Genomic DNA, 16,855 nt, shown 5'->3' on the forward strand with positions numbered 1-16,855 from the left:
GGGTTTCAGGGACTTCGCAGACGCTCTCCCCAGACGTTCGTCACGGGAGCCTGGCTTCCAGGCACACAGCCAGGCGCCAGCGCCTGCCGTGGGCACCGCAGTGGGCCGAGTGATCCCAGGCAGGCAGCCACCTGGCCCCCCGCCCTCTCCGACGCAGCGCACGCCCCAAAGCTTCCTGGGTTTCCAGAACAATTTGTCAGAGCTGTGAGGGGTACTCAGAGGCTCTCTGCTCCATGAGGAGCTGCCACAGCCAGGCAAGAAGCAAGTGGCTTTGCTTCCCCAGGCTGGGCCAGGAGGGAACCTCAGGGATACCATTCTGGGGACACAACCCTTAAATATAATGCGAGGGCCTCGCATCCACCGGGGTCACATGTGACAGAGACCCACTTGGAGAGTCCAGTCAGCCTGGGCGAGGAGTCCAAGCCCTCTCAAGGAAAGGTGGGAGCAATGCAAAGGCCCTGAGGCCAAAATGTTTCTGGCTGGGAAGAGCTTCCAAGTGGTTGGAGCCTGGTGAGCGGGAGGAGCTGAGGGCAGAGGGGGCAGGCCAGGTGGTGTAGGGCCTTGTGGGCAGAGGAAAGGACTCTGACTCTCTCCTGAGCAAGGCGGAGCCCCATAGGGTCCTGGGCAGAAAAGGGCTGTGATCCGATGCAGGTGTTCACAGGTTCCTCTGGCCATGTTTGGTGGGGGGTGGGCAGGAGGAGGCTGTTGCAGTGATGGGGGGCGTGGGGCAGAGGTGATGAGCCCTGATTGGATTCTGCATCGGTTTGAGCCCGTATCTTACCCTAGAGCATAACTCCAGCCACAGGCAGGGACTGATGCAACACTCCAGGCCTGCCAGATGCCGGGCTGAGAGGCCAAGGGCGGTCTAGCAATTAAGGCAAAGCCATGAGGGGTACATGGGGGAGCAGTGTTATTTCCCGGGCTCTGGAAAATGTCCAGGTTATAGCTCAACAGCTGACCCAGCTGTATGACCTCCAACAAGGCTACTTAGTTTCTCTGTGGCTCAGTGTTCTCATCTGTAAGATGGGATTAATAATGGGATCTGTGGTCTCTGGCTGCCCGAATGAACCAACATCATGCATTTAAAGTACTTCGCATGGGGCCTGAGACACACTGGGTCCAAAACCATCCCCTCCCCATGCTAGGTTTCGTTTGCACTTACCACGTGTTTATCATGATTGCCGTTGTCCTTGAAAGTACAGGCTTGTGGTTAAAAGCCTGGGTTCTTGAGCCAGACTGGTTGTGTCCTGGCACCCTCGCCTACTAACTGCATCATTCAGGACAAGTTATTTCATCTCTACGGGCCTCAGTTTCCCCACTGAAACATGGGTATGGTGGTGACTCCTGCCTCATGGGCCTGCCAGGATGATTAATGGAGGGACACCTGTAAGATGCCTAGAACAGGGTACCGCCATGCTCACAGGCACAGCCAGCTCTGTCCCTGCCTCCTGAAGGCCTGTCACCCACCCCGGGCCACCCACCAAGACTGAGGGGTTGCATGTGTGAGTGCAGCTCTGGCTTCTCCAGCCAGCACGTGGTTTTGTCAACTTTTTTCCAAAGCCACAAAATCTTTTCCTCCCACAAAATCCAAAACACGCCCCTGACACATAACACAGATATGCATAGCACCTCCCGGCAGGTGGGGTGGGAACACAGAGCAGGACACCCCCAGCCCAGTCCTGGCCAAACCTGGAGCCCCAGCTTTTTGCCCCTGGGCACACCACATCCCTTCACAACTTTGCACATGTGACTTCAGGCCATGGTGCTGCTGTCCCTCGTTTCTCAGAGAGGACAGGCTCACTGAGGGGAAGGGACCTGAGCTAAGGCCACCGGGTGGTGTTGGGAGCTGGGGTTGGGACCCAGGTCAGATGAGCGGGGCAGCCCGAGTTTTCGTCTACCTCATAGTGCTCCCTGCTTTTCAAGTCCTGGCTGAGGACTTGTTGGTGCTTCAGAAAGGGATCAGTAGGTGGGGTAAGAACTCCCCCCTGGGGCTGGACACCTGGACTCATGGTCCACGGATGTGTTGGAAGGGGCACCCACTTCAGGGCTGGGATGAAAGACACAGCATATTCTGGGGGATTGTTTTGTGCTGAGGCCATACTGTGTGCAAAGCCACCATCCATCCCTGAGTCTCAGAGACACTGAAGATGGGGACACAGTCATGGGCATGCCTTTAGCTACAAGTTACAGAAATCCCCAGCTCAGTCAGACATCTATCCTTGTTCATAAATAAACCTACCTCATTCTTTGAACTGGCTGCATAATTTTTTTGTTTTTGTTTTACATTTTGGGGTTTTTTTTTTAAGATTTTATTTAAGAGTGAAGGAGCCAGGGAAGGGGCAGAGGGAGAGGCAGACTCCCCACTAAGCACTGCACCCAGCCAAGCCTGCCAGAGGGGCACGGGGCTCAATCCCAGGACCCAGGGATCACGACCTGATGCTTAGCGGACCCAGGGATCACGACAGATGCTTAGCAGACCGGGCCACCCAGGCGCCCCGAACTGGCTGCATCATTTTTGAACATCAAGATGTGCTTGAAACTTTTGTTAATCCCCTGTTAAAAGACATCCAGGCCAGGTCTAACATCCTTTTTTTTTTTTTTTTTAAGTTTTAATTGATTGTCTTAAGTAATCTCTACATGCAGCATGGGGCTTAAATCCATGGCCCTGAGATCAAGAGGCCCTAACTTTCTCGATTACACACAGCACTGCGGTGACCATCCCCAGTGACCGTTCCCGATGACCATCCACAAGTACTTGGGCAGACTTTTCTGTGGCACAGATTTCTTGGAGGTCCCACGTTAGACTGACACAGCTCACCCTTGAGTTCTCGGCTCAGGTGGCACTGCCTCCCTGGGGGGGCCTCCTGATCACCCTGAGGTCCCTTCCTGATGTCCTACACTCCCTGGCTCCCTGGGCATGGCCCCATTAATAGATGTTGCTAAATCTTAGAAAGCATATCTAGTTAGACCTTGCTTCTTTTAGTCCTGTCTGACAATCTCTGTCGTTCGCTTCTAGTGCTGAAACATTCACTTTTAAGGAAATCTTTGATAGCAGTTGAATTTACAGTCCCCATTTTGCTATTTTCTGTATGGTTACTCTCTTCCCTGCTCAGTTCTTTTATTTATTTATTTTTTAAAGATTTTATTTAGTTGAGGGGTGCCTGGGTGGCTCAGTCAGTTAAGCGTCTATCTTCGGCCCAGATCATGATCCCAGGCACTTGGGATTGAGCCCCACATTGGGCTCCCTGCTCTGCGGGGAGTCTGCTTCCCCCTCTCCCTCTGCCTGCTGCTCTGCTTGCTTGTGCGCATGCACATGCTCTCTCTCTCTCTCTCTCTATCTGTCAAATAAATAAATAAATTAAAACCTTTAAAAAGGTATTTAGTTGAGAGAGAGTGAGAGCAGGACGAGGGACAGAGGGAAAGAGAGAATCTCGAGCAGACTCCACGCTGAGCAGGACATTTAGCTCAGTCTCACGACCCTGAAATCATGATCTGAACCACCCAGGGCTCCCGGTGACCTGTTACTGCCACCTTTTGTATTAAGTAAATAAATACTGTTTGGATTCATACTGTTTGGATTCCACTTTTTTTTTTTTAAGATTTTATTTATTTATTTGACAGAGGGAGAAGGAACACAAGTAAGCAGAGAGGCAGGCTGAGGGAGAGGGGGAAGCAGGCTCCCCACCAAGCGGGGAGCTTAATGCGAGACTCAATCTCAGGACCCCAGGATCATGACCTGAGCCAAAGGCAAATGCCCAACCGACTGAGCCACCCAGGCACCCCGGATTCCACTTTATTTTTTGACCATATTTTTTTAGCTATTATAATATGCATCTTGACATTGTAGTTTAGATCTAGTAAAATATAGAAACTTTTCTCCATGGGCACCTGGGAGGCTCAGTTGCTTAAGCATCCAGCTCTTGATTTCAGCTCAGGTCATAATCCCAAGGTCATGAGATCGAGCCCCACGTTAGGCTCCCTGCTGAGCATGGAGCCTATTGGGTTTCTCTCTCTCCCTCTCCCTCTGCCCCCTCCCCACCTCTCAAGAAAATATATGTGATTTTTTTTTTTAAATTTTAAAGAAATAAACTTTTCTTCAGTGTAACCACATTCCATTTCCCATCCTTTGTGCTATTTTTGTCATTTTATTACATCCATGTATGTTATAAGCCCAACAAGAAAGTGCTGTTCTCCTTTTACGGTCTTACGTCTTTAAGGATATTAGAGAAGAAATAAGAAAACATGAATCTGCAGTCTTATTCTAACCCACAAATTCACCATCTTTAACCTTTCGTTTCTCTGTATGGATTCAGGTCACCATCTGGAGTCATTTTCTTCTTTCTTGTTCTTTTTTTTTTTTTTTTTTTTTTTAAGATTTTATTTTTAGGGGCGCCTTGGTGGCTCAGTTGGTTAAGTGGCTGCGTTCAGTTCAGGTTATGAACCCAGGGTCCTGGCTCCCTGCTCATTGGGGAGTCTGCTTCTCCCTCTCCCACTGAGTCTCTCCTCCCTCTCATGCTCTCTCTTTAGCTTACTCTCTGTCTCTCCAGTAAATAAGTAAAAAAATTTTTTTTATTTTTAAGTAATCTCTACCCCCAGTATGGGGCTTGAACCTGCAACCTGAGATCGAGGGTCTCATTCTCTGTGGACTGAGCCAGCCAAGCACACCTGGAGTCTTTCAGCCCAAGGACTTCTTTTATTAATTTACCAGGCAAATGAGCTGGCATCGATTTTTCTCTCTATCAGGGAATATTTTTATTTTGCCTTCATATGTGAAGGATAGTTTTGCTGGATAAAGAAATCTTGGCTGGTGGTTTCTTTCTTTCTGCACTTTGAAGATATTCCATACCTTGTTTCAAAGAAGTAGTCAGCAGTTAATTATATTGATATTTTGCTTTATGTGATGAATCCTTTTTCTCTTGAGATGTTCAAGGTTTTTATCTCACTAGGAGCTTTCTGGATTGGAATGTCTTTGTATTTACCATGCTTAGGGCTTGTGGGGCTTCTTAGGTGTGTAGGTGAATTTTTTTTTCATCAAATGTGGGGAGTTTTCAGCGATTATTTCTTTAAATGATTCTTCTGCCCTTTTCTCCCCTCTTTCCAAAACTCTCGGTGCACACATGCCCATATGCTTGATTCTCTCCCGAAGATTTCGGTATGGTGGATATCCTTATGCATTGAGCTGGGCAGGAGGATGGCAGGAGGCCCAGCCAAAATGCCTCAGATTCCCTCACTTCTTATCTAATGTGCAACAGCTTTTCAAGCATAGAAGACTCTCAGATTATCATACGCTGTTGGTCCATTGCCAGAGTGCCAAAATGGTTATTTTGTCAGTCTTGTGCTTGGGGGGGGAGGATTTGCTGGTCTCCTCATTTGACTGGACCCCACCCTTTCATGTTGTTAAATTGACCTTCACAAAGCATTTATTGACTCAAACCCCAGAGGCATTAATTTTCTCAAATGCATCTGACTTGAAGTGGAATTGGAGTTTTATCTGAAAGTTTCAAATTTTATTAAATTTTATTGGGCGCCTGGGTGGCTCAGTGGGTTAAGCCGCTGCCTTCGGCTCGGGTCATGATCTCAGGGTCCTGGGATCGAGTCCCGCATCGGGCTCTCTGCTCGGCGGGGAGCCTGCTTCCTCCTCTCTCTCTCTCTGCCTGCCTCTCTGCCTACTTGTGATCTCTCTCTGCCAAGTGAATAAATAAAATCTTTAAAAAAAAAAAATAAAAATAAAAATAAAATAAATAAATAAATAAATAAATTTTATTTAAAAGTCACTTTGTGGGACACCTAGGTGGCTCAGTGGGTTAAAGCCTCTGCCTCCGGCTCAGGTCATGATCCCAGGGCCCTGGGATCGAGGCCTGCATCAGGCTCTCTGCTCAGCAGGGAGCCTGCTTCTTCCTCTCTCTCTCTGCCTGCCTCTCCACCTACTTGTGATCTGTCTGTCAAATAAATAAATAAAATAAAAATCACTTTGTCTCAGGGGAGTAAACAGCTGGGTCCCCAGCAGCTGGGTTCCAGTTAGCAGTGTGCCGTTCACTGTAGCACGAATGCCAGGGGAATCCAGCATTGGGGATCGTGAGCTGTGGTTTTAGACTGGGTCAGCGGGAATGTTGTCTGATGTGTAGTAGGTACTCCAAAAAAATATTTGAATGAAAGAACTCCTTGGCAAGCAGTATTTTAGATTAAAAAAAAAGAGAGAGAGAGTTACAGAACAATATATTAATGTGATCCCAGTTAAACATACAGTTCTCCTTCTCCCCCAAAAAAAGTTCCTACCTCCCTGATCATAGTCACAGGTATATTTGTAATGCATAGGAAAAGGGAGAGAGAGAAAGGGAGAGGGCGTGCATGTGAGCGAGACAGCGAGCAAATTGTAAACCATGGATCTCTCTAGAGATGGACAGGGAGGACCCACACCTTCAGCTGTGCAGCTGTGCCCAGGAGACGGAATCTCAGGGTGCATCCACCCACAGGTGATTCCCACATGTGCTAGAGGGCATTTCTGAGGTGGGACTGGGGGCCTTGTGGGTGACTTCCCCTTCTCTCTGCTCAGGATTCCATACTGGAATTTTCTACAGCAGCAGTGTATTTGTATCTCTCTTGTGTGAAGGAACTTTGTTGTTTCCCAAGAGTAAATTTAAACCAATTGCTTTGGGGAAATGTGGAATGGATTCTGTTTATTTCTCTTGTTTTTATTCTGCAGTGACATGAGCTCGCGGGCTGGCTACCCTGCTCAGGTTTACAAAACTGCCAGCACAGAGACTCCTCGGCCCTCACAGCTGACCGAGTCCAGCCCCTTCCAGCTCTCCGCCTCCGTCCCCAAGTCCTTCTTCTCCAAGCAGCCTGTACGCAATAAGCACCCCACGGGGTGGAAGAGGACAGACGAGCCCCCACCACGGCCGCTCCCCTTCACTGACCCAAAGAAGTAAGTCCTGGGACACCCAGCGAGGGGCTGCAGGGCCCAAGCCAGGCGTCTCTGGGTCCGGGGGGAAGAGGGCAACCCCTGCCTTGCTCCTTCGGCAGGGTGCCATGGGTATAGCTGTGGACAGAAACCCTTAGTTGGATATGGCCTTCAAGGAGCTGCTGAGCAGGAGACGGGATTTGGGGCAGGCAGAGCAGGATGGAGGCCCAGGAAGGAGAGGGGATGGCTTCAGGACAGATACACTTAAAGGGGAGCAGCCAGGGTTGGTTGGCAGACTGAATGCGGGCGGAGAGGAAGGGCGAGGTTGAAGAACATCCAGGTCCTGTAACTGGAAGGGCAGACTGGCCTTGAACTGAGATGAGGACTGAGTGAGGAGGAGGCTTCGTTGCGGGGAGCCCCCAAGTTCATTCCCAGTTTGGTTGCATTCGCGAGGCACAGAAGCTGTGAAGGAGGCAGTCGGGTCAGGAGTCTGGAGCTGAGGGGAAACGTCAGGCTGGCGAGGGCAGGTGGGGTGTCATCAGCACAGAGGCAGAGGCTGGAGGCACACCCACGGCCAGGAGTGCGGGGAGAGTGGAGGGGGCTATGCAGGTCGGGCAGAGGGAGCCCTCAGGGTCCAGAGTGTAAGGCAGAGCCCGGGCAAGTGTGGCGTCCTGGGAGCCCAAGTTGATGGGCCATGAGCTGACATCACTCTGAGCCTCATGGAGGTCTGTCAAGGGTACAGGAGAGAAGGGTTGGGCAGAATAGGAGGAAACCGTGTGCTCAGCTTGTTTGAAGCATTTTGCTGTAAGGCAAAAAGAGAGAGGAATATGCATTAGGGAAGAATTTCTGTTATAAGTTAGAAGAATGTGGTATCTCACATTTACTGAATATTCACTGTACACCAGTTCTGGTTCTCAGCTCCTGGTAGATGTGAATTAATTCCCCGAGTCCTCACAACAGCTCTGTGAGGTGGACCTGTTATTCACCCCCATTTTACCCATAAATCACATCAGCTGATAAGGAATAGAGCTGGTTCTGGGGGAGGAGGGATTCTGACCTCCTCCCTCCGGTTCTCTGTAACGTCTTTTATGACCTGGGTGAGCCGATCAGATGCATGGGTGACCCAGATCTCAGAAAGAGAAGGTTGGGGGAGATGTGGGTCCCTACAGACGTCAGCAGGTGAGCCCAGAGAACTCACCAAGAATCCAGTTCATAGACGTCACTGCTGGTCCTGGGCTGTGAGCCTCTGCTCTCCTGATCAGAACCTCCTGCGGCTTCCCCCACTCCCAGGATGGATGACCCAGGCACACGGGTGGCACCAGGCAATAGAATGGCCTGTGCTCTGCCCGGACCCTGCGTGACTGGCCTCCTCTCCCCCTGCCCTCCCATATTCCCGCTCTGCCCCTCGCTGTCTCTACTCCATGCCCCCGGCCTCCGCTGTTCCTCCCACTTGCCAAGGCCAGGCCAAGCTCGGGGCCATTGTCGGGGTTCTCTCATGCCTGGAGTGTTCTTCCTCCGGGTCTTGCAGCCATTTCCGGGGAGGGCTTGTTACGATGCCACCTCCTCGGATGGGCCCTCCCGACTGCATGTATCCCCACCATCACCCTGTCACTTTTCTCTGTTCCCCCTGGAAAGCAGGCACCACAGTCTTGGTCACAAGACGCTTGCAGGCTTCTGGTGCTCTGGGTCCTCCTTCGGTGAACGCATGGGCCACGCATCTCACTTTGATCTCACAGCAACCCCGTGAGATACTGCAAGGCCCCCAGTTTTTAGGGTGACCAGAGGGGCAGGCCCTGCGGACCCTGTTAGGCTCTTCCATGTGGTGGCTGTCCTTCCCCCTTGTGCACGCTAGGGCTGCCCTCACAAGTGCCGCAGATCCAATGCTCAACTCCTATAATGTATGGTGCCGCAGCTCTGGAGGCCAGACGTCCAAGGTCGTGGTGCTGGCGGGGTTGATTCCTTCTGAGGGCTATGAGGGAGATCTGTCTGCTCGCCCAGCGGTTGCTGATTTGCAGGCCAAGTATGGGATCCCTCAGCCTCTAGATGCATCTCCCCATTCTCTGCCTTCATCTTGACGTGGCGTCCTCCCTATGTACGTACCTCTGTGTTGATAACGCCCCTTTTTATTAGGACATCAGTCAGTGGATTAGGGTCCATCCTAACCATTTTGCTCTGGTTACCTCTATAAAGATCCTATTTCCAAATAAGGTCACTCAGATACTTGGGGTTCGTACTTCAGTATGTTTTTGGGAGGGACCCAAAGCACCAACTCTCAGGTCTTTTTTTTTTTTAAGACTTTTTTATTATGTATATTTTTTTAATTAACATGTAATATATGTTTCAGGGATACAGATCTGTGATTCATCAGTCTTACACACTTCACAGTGCTCATCATAGCACATACCCTCCCCTATGTTCATCTCCCAGCCACCCCATCCTGCCCACCCCCCTCCACTCCAGCAGCCCTCAATTTGTTTCCCAAGATTAAGAGTCTCTTATGGTTTGTCTCCCTCCCAATCCCATCCTGTTTCATTTTTTCCTTCCCTATCCCCCAAACCCCCACGTTGCCTCTCACATTCCTCATATCAGGGAGGTCATATGATAATTGTCTTTCTCTGATTGACTTATTTCGCTCAGCATAATACCCTCTAGTTCCATCCACATCGTTGCAAATGGCAAGATTTCATTTCTTTTGATGGCTGCATAATACTCCATTGTGTATATATACCACATCTTTGTCCATTCATCTGTTGATGGACATCTAGGTTCTTTCCATGGTTTGGCTATTGTGGACATTGCTGCTATAAACATTGGGGTGAACCTGTCCCTTAGGATCACTACATTTTTATCTTTGGGGTAAATACCCAGTAGTGCAATTGCCAGGTCATAGGGTAGCTCTGTTTTCAACTTTTTGAGGAACCTCCATGCTTCTTTCCAGAGTTGCGTTCCCACCAACAGTGTAGGAGGGTTCCCCTCTCTCCTTATCCTTGCCAAAAATCTGTTATTTCCTGACTTATTAATTTTAGTCATTCTGAATGGTGTGAGGTGGTATCTCATTGTGGTTTTGATTTGTATTTCCCTGAAGCCTAGTGATGTGGAGCACTTTCTTGTTTGTCTGTTGGCCATCTGGATGTCTTCTTTGCGGAAATGTCTGTTCATGTCCTCTGCCCATTTCTTGATTGGATTATTTTTGTTTCTTAGTGTTGAGTTTGGTAAGTTCTTTATAGATTTTGGATACTAGCCTTTTATCTGATATGTCTTGCGAATATCTTCTCCCATTCTGTCAGTGGTCTTTTGGTTTTGTTGACTGTTTCCTTCGCTGTGCAAAAGATTTTGATCTTGATGAAGTTCCAGTAGTTCATTTTTGGCCTCGCTTCCCTTGCCTTTGGCTGTGTTTCTAAGAAGTTGCTGAGGCTGAGGTCGAAGAGGTTGCTGCCTGTGTTCTCCTCAAAGATTTGGTTGGATTCCTGTCTCACATTTAGGTCTTTCATCCATTTTGAGTCTATTTTTGTGTGTGGTGTAAGGAAATGGTTCAGTTTCATTCTTCTGCATGTGGCTGTCCAATTTCTCCAACACCATTTGTTGAAGAGACTGTCTTTTTTCCATTGGACATTCTTTCCTGCTTTGTCAAAGATTAGTTGATCATAGAGTTGAGGGTCCATTTCTGAGTTCTTTATTCTGTTCCACTGATTATGTGTCTGTTTTTGTGCCAGTACCATACTGTCTTGATGATGATAGCATTGTAATAGAGCTTGAAGTCTGGAATGGTGATACCACCAGCTTTGGTTTTCTTTTTCAACATTCCTTTGGCTATTTGCGTCTTTTCTGGTTCCATGTAAATTTTAGGATTATTTGTTCCATTTCTGTGAAGAAAGTTGATGGTGGGGCACCTGGGTGGCTCACTGGGTTAGGCCTCTGCCTTTGGCTAAGGTCACGATCTCAGAGTCCTGGGATCGAACCCCGGATTGGGCTCTCTGCTCAGCGGGGAGGCTGCTTCCCCCTCTCTCTGCCTGCCTCTCTGCCTACTTGTGATCTCTGTCAAATAAATAAATAAAATCTTTTTTTAAAAAAAAAGAAAAAAGTTGATGGTATTTTGATAGGGATTGCGCTGAATGTGTAGATTACTCTAGGTAGCAGCATAGACATTTTCACAATATTTGTTCTCCCAGTCCATGAGCATGGAAGATTTTATCACTTCTTTGTGTCTTCCTCCATTTCTTTCATGAGTACTTTGTAGTTTTCCGAGTACAGATTCTTTGCCTCTTTGGTTAGGTTTATTCCTAGGTATCTTACGGTTTTGGGTGCGGTTGTAAATGGGATCAACTCCTCAATTTCTCTTTATTCTGTCTTGTTGGTGGTTTATAGAAATGGAACTGCTTTCTATGCGTTGATTTTACATCCTGGCACTTTACTGAATTCCTATATGAGTTCTAGCAGTTTTGGAGTGGAGTCTTGGGTTCCACATAAAGTATCATATCATCTGCAAAGAGTGAGACTTTGACTTCTTTATCCATTCGGTTGCCTTTTATTTCCTTTTGTTGTCTAATGGCTGAGGCTAGGACTTCTAGTACTATGTTGAATAGCAGTGGTGATAGTGGACAGCCCTGCTGTGTTCCTGACCTTAAGGGAAAAGCTCTGTTTTCCCCATTGAAAATTATATTCGCTATGGGATTTTCATAGATGGCTTTTATGATATTGAGATATGTACCCTTTATCCCTACACTGTGAAGAGTTTTAATCAAGAAAGGATGTTGTGCTTTGTCAAATGCTTTTTCTGCATCTATTGAGAAGTCTTGCATTTCTTCACCCCATCAGTGAAGCCACAGGAAGAGAAATCAAGGAATCCATCCCATTTACAATTGCACCAAAACTCATAAGATGCCTAGAAATAAACCTGACTAGAGAGGTAAAAGATCTGTACTCTGAAACTGTAAAATAGTGAAGGAAATTGAGGAAGACACAAAGAAATGGAAAAACATTCATAAAATGAGTTTGGAAGTTTTCATTCCCTTTCTATTTTTTAGAACAGTTTCAGAAGAATAGGTGTTAATTCTTCTTTAAATGTTTGGCAGAATTCCCCTGGGATGCCGTCTAGCCCTGGGCTCTTGTTTTTTGGGAGATTTTTGATGACTGCTTCAATCTCCTTGCTGGTTATGGGTCTTTTCAGGTTTTTTATTTCTTTATCATTCAGTTTTGGTAGTTTATAGTCTCTAGGAATGCATCCATTTCTTCCAGATTGTCTAATTTGTTGTCGTTTAGTTGCTCATAATATGTCCTTATAATTGTTTGTATTTTTCCATGTTGGTTGTGCTCTCTCCTCTTTATTTTATTTATTTGGGTCCTTTCTCTTTTTTTGATAAGTCTGGCCAGGGGTTTTTATCTGTTCTACTGTTCTTTTAGTTTTTATTTCCTTGATTTCTGCTCTGATCTTTGTTATTTCTCTTCTGCTGCTGGCTTTAGGCTTTATTTGCTGTTCTTCCTCTAGCTCCTTTAGGTGTAGGTTTAGGTTGTGTACTTGAGACCTTTTTTGTTTCTTGAGAAAGGTTTGTATTGCTATAATACTTTCCTCTTAGGGCTGCCTTTGCTGTGTCCCAAAGATTTTGAACAATTATGTTTTCATTTTCATGAATTTTTTCAACTCTTCTTTAATTTACTGGTTGACCCATTCATTCTTTAGTAGGATGCTCTTTAGCCTCCATGTATTTGAGTGCCTTCCAACTTTCCTCTTGTGATTGAGTTTGAGTTTCAAAGCATTGTGGTTTGAAAATATGCAGGGAATGATCCCAGTCTTTTGGTACCAGGTGAGACCTGATTTGTGACCCAGGTTGTGATCTGTTCTGGGACTGTTCCATGTGCAATAGAGAAGAATGTGTATTCTGTTGCTTTGGGATGAAGTGTTCTGATTATATCTGTGAAATCCATCTGGTGTACTGTGTCATTTAAAGTCTTTGTTTCCTTGTTGACATCTTCTTAGATGATCTGTCCATTTCAGTGAAGGGGGTGTTAAAGTCCCCTACTGTTATTGTATTATTGTCGATGTTTTTCTTTGATTTTGTCATTAATTTTCTTGTATAATTGACTGCTCCCATGTTAGGAGCATAAATATTGTTAGGTAACAATTGTTAGATCTTCTTGTTGGACAGACCCTGTAAGTATGATATAGTGTCCTTCCTCATCTCTTATTACAGTCTTTGGTTTAAAATCCAATTTTTCTGATATAAGGATTACTACCCCAGCTTTCTTTTGATGCCTATTAGCATGGTAAATAGTTTTCTACCATTTTACTTTAAGTCTGGAGGTGTCTTTGGGTCTAAAGTGAGTCTCTTGCAGACAGCATATTGATGGGTCTTGTGTTTTTCTCCAATCTGATACCCTGTGTCTTTTGATTGGGACATTTATCCATTTACATTCAGGGTAACTATTGAAAGATATGAATTTTTTTAAGATTTTATTTATTTATTTGACAGAAATCACAAGTAGGCAGAGAGGCAGAGAGAGGCACAGAGAGAGGTAGAGGCAGGCTCCCTGCCGAGCAGAGAGCCCATTGCAGGGCTTGATCCCATCATGACCTGAGCTAAAGGCAGAGGCTTAACCCACTGAGCCACCCAGGTGCCCCAAAATATATGAATTTATATCTCTTTATAGATGTTTATGTTTGTATGTTTTAAAGATTTTATTTATTGGAGAGAGAGAGATCATGAGCAGGGGGAGAGAATGAGAAGCAAACTCCTTGCTGAGCAGGGAGCCCAGACGTGAGGCTCAGTGCCAGGATCCTGGGATCATGACCTGAGCCAAAGGCAGACATTTAACTGCCTGAACCATCCAGGCACCCTTAGATGTGTATGTTTGTATGTTTGTAAACTAAATATATAAAATATATCAATATATAAATATATGAAATATTTGGGACAGCACATAAAGTATTTTCATGGCTTCTTATAATGATAATTTAGTTATAGGTACATTTTTTTTTTAAAGATTGTATTTTTAAGTAATCTCTGCTCCCAATGTGGGGATCGAGCTCACAGCCCCAAGATCAAGAATCACACCTCCTCTGACTGAGCCAGCCAGGCGTTTCATATAGATACATTTTTAAAATCACATGTGGAAGATAATATGTTAATTTAGAACTGCTTTTGTCCATATACTTCCATTTCATAAAGCTGTCTTATTCAGACACTCTCTGAGCATTTTGGAGATAGTGTCTTTTTCATTGTTAAAGATCTGTCTGAGTCACCTAACCTAGTTTTCCAGAAAACATCATCTTCAAACTAAATTATTTGAGGTTAAACGTACTTTTTTTACCCCCGTGTATGAAGCTGTCACTGACATTTTATCCCAAGGCACAGGGACTCGTTTGCATAACTTATTTACCTACGTATGTGAGTACCTACTTTACCAAGTACTGTCATAAGCCCTTCACCTACATTGACTCATTTAATTCTCCCTGTAGAACAAGGAGATGCAAGTACTTTGCTTCCCATTTTCCAGATAAGAACTACTGAAGTCCAGAATGGTTACATCACTTGCCCAGTTAATAATTGCGAATACTATGCTTGTTGGTTTTGTGATTTGTCCCCATAAGGTCACCACATGTTACGAGCTTATCCCCTGCCCCACCAGGAGTAATTCCAAAATCTGTCTACTTCCTTTGCTTCCCTTGCGGTTGATTTCAGTCAGGGACCTCTAACACACCCTGCAGAGAAATGCAAATGGCCTCATCCAGCACAGAGGTGCTCCCTTTCCGCCACGCTGCTGAACTGGGGCTGGACAGACCTGGCCCCTTGATCCTCTGGCGACCCCACTAGAGGGATCTTGTTCTTACCCCCATTTCCAGATGAGGAGACCAAGACACAGTTAGAAGTACATAGCCAGGTCTGCAGCCAGAAGTGGCGGAGCTCGGATTCATAGCCAGTGAGGTAACTAACAGAGCATCTCGTCATATGAAAGACCCAAGGAGGACTCCTACCCAGGGCCGTGACTCCTCTTTCCTCATTACGATTTCATGCAGGGGACAGTCTTCTCTGTATTTGGGCACATGCACTAGCTGACCAAACGACAGAATAATCCAGGTGAAGGACAGAGAATCTGTGCTCTGTCTCCCAGATCCGGCCCTTCTCCTGCAGGCCTTGGTCAACACCAGGGGAGGGACAGGCCAGCACCTCTGCCACACGGTCCCATTTTGGCCACTTTGTCCCTGGGCTCAGTAATTCGTTGGCTTGCCTTCTCCGAGCCATTAAAAGGGCAGAACAGCATGAGGGTCAGGATGCTTACCCCCACCTTAGGCGTAGCCCCTCAGCTTCCTGCTCTGTAACCTGGGATGCCAGTCTTCCCTAGCTCCAGGGTTCTGAGGCTTGGTGAGTTCCTCCATTTGAGCCCCCAGCACTGTGCTGGAGCTGCACGTGGCTCAGCAGGTGAGGGTGTGACTGGGCCCACAGGTTTCCCTTCTGACGGGAGGGGCCTGGCTGGAGCCTGGCAGGCTGGGAGGTGGAGCCGGCAGCCCTCAGCCCTCCTGGGCACCACCTTCTCAACAGGCTAGTCTGGCCCAGACTGCAGGGCTGGAGAAGCCCCTGTGGGCTGGTGGCCCTTGGGCCACCCTGAGAAGCCTACTTTTATCCAGTGCCACTGCAGGGGTGAAGTGAAATCACATGTGTGAAGGCCGCCTGGGGCCCAGGAGTGACTGAGCACTGGGGACGTGAGCTTTGTCACTGCTGTTACTACATCTGCACGGCAGAGTGGTCCCTGACTTATACCACCTGGGTTCACGTCCCAGCTCTCCCGGCACCGTGTGTCAGAACCTCTCGGCATTGCCAGCCCTCACCTGTGGGATGAGATGATGGTAGAACCAGCCTCTCCCAGCCACCATGAGGAAGCAGTGCAGCCGCACATGACACACCAGCCCCACGTCCCCGGGAGCCCCGGCTACCAGAAACCACACGCAGCCAGCCCCTCTTTGATTAGGGTTGAATCTTGGGGTGGCTCTGAGCATCTGGCATGTGTGGATTCTGAGTTCTCTCCGCTCACCGTGCCTCAGTTTCCCAGCCTCAAGAGGGGAAGACAGGAGCACCTATGTCCCAGAAGTGACGGGAGGATTTCAATGAGTCATAGGGAAGTACCAGTCACTGTTGGCGGGACTGACAGGCACAGGCGTCTTATGGTTGACACCTGGCATTCTGGCTCCTTCCTTCCTCAGATTTAGGTCCAGCTCCATGCAGCCGCAGAAGGAATCGGGGAAGGCCTCTCCCCAACATCCCCACCCCATAGCAGGGCAGCATCCCCCCTGCTGTGCATCCTTGCCAGCCACATTGGCACAGCCCCTGGCCCAGACAGGCCGACAGTGGTGCTAATTAGCTTAATTAACTTGGCCCCGAGGGAGCCGCCCCAATTGGAGGCCACAGCTCAGAGTCAGCTGGGAACAGGCCCAGCCAAGTCAGAGCTATTGGTCACCGTCCACCTCTGGCCCTCCTGTCATAGGAAAAAGGAGTCGCTGTTGTCTGGGACCTTACCACAGAGAGCCGCCTTTGTGAGTTGTCTGCCTTTGTTTTCTACTGTCAGTGGTGTAATTCCACAACATGGCCAAGTCCAAGTTCAGGCAACGCAGGCAAATCAGAGATGATGTCTGGTGCTGTCAGGCAGAACCCAGAGAGAAGGCACATCCTTCCGGGTATTCTCTTCATTTGTATTGTAAAAGGTAAACCGTGCCCAGGATGAAAACCAAGCTAGTACCAGGGGTACATGGCACAGGCCCAGCCTCTCTCCCTTCCCTGGCCCCCAGCCAGCCGGCCCCCCCTCCCCAGATGCAACCACGGCCTTCGTTTCTTCTGCGTCTATCCCAAAGTGTTCCAACCATGACAGGCCGGTGGGACCCCATGTTCTTCCTCCCTCACGCCCCTTCCGTTGGCCAGCATGGCTCCCCGTCTCTACACATCTGCCTTTTCCACTTGCTCTTTCTTC

General features: G+C 47.8%; 1 protein-coding gene across 4 annotated transcripts in view; it reads left to right on the top strand.

Annotated features, from left to right (window-relative positions):
- SIPA1L3 (signal induced proliferation associated 1 like 3) overlaps positions 1–16,855 on the top strand; it is a 234,423-nt gene that overhangs the window by 198,687 nt on the left and 18,881 nt on the right. For all 4 annotated transcript variants that reach the window (XM_059152840.1, XM_059152843.1, XM_059152844.1 and 1 more), the window contains one exon: positions 6,704–6,925. In XM_059152840.1, the coding sequence (XP_059008823.1) occupies positions 6,704–6,925 (222 nt within the window). The remainder of the gene's footprint in view (positions 1–6,703; positions 6,926–16,855) is intronic.

This window comes from Mustela lutreola, chromosome 16 (genome assembly GCF_030435805.1).
Source record: "Mustela lutreola isolate mMusLut2 chromosome 16, mMusLut2.pri, whole genome shotgun sequence".
NCBI lineage: Eukaryota > Metazoa > Chordata > Mammalia > Carnivora > Mustelidae > Mustela > Mustela lutreola.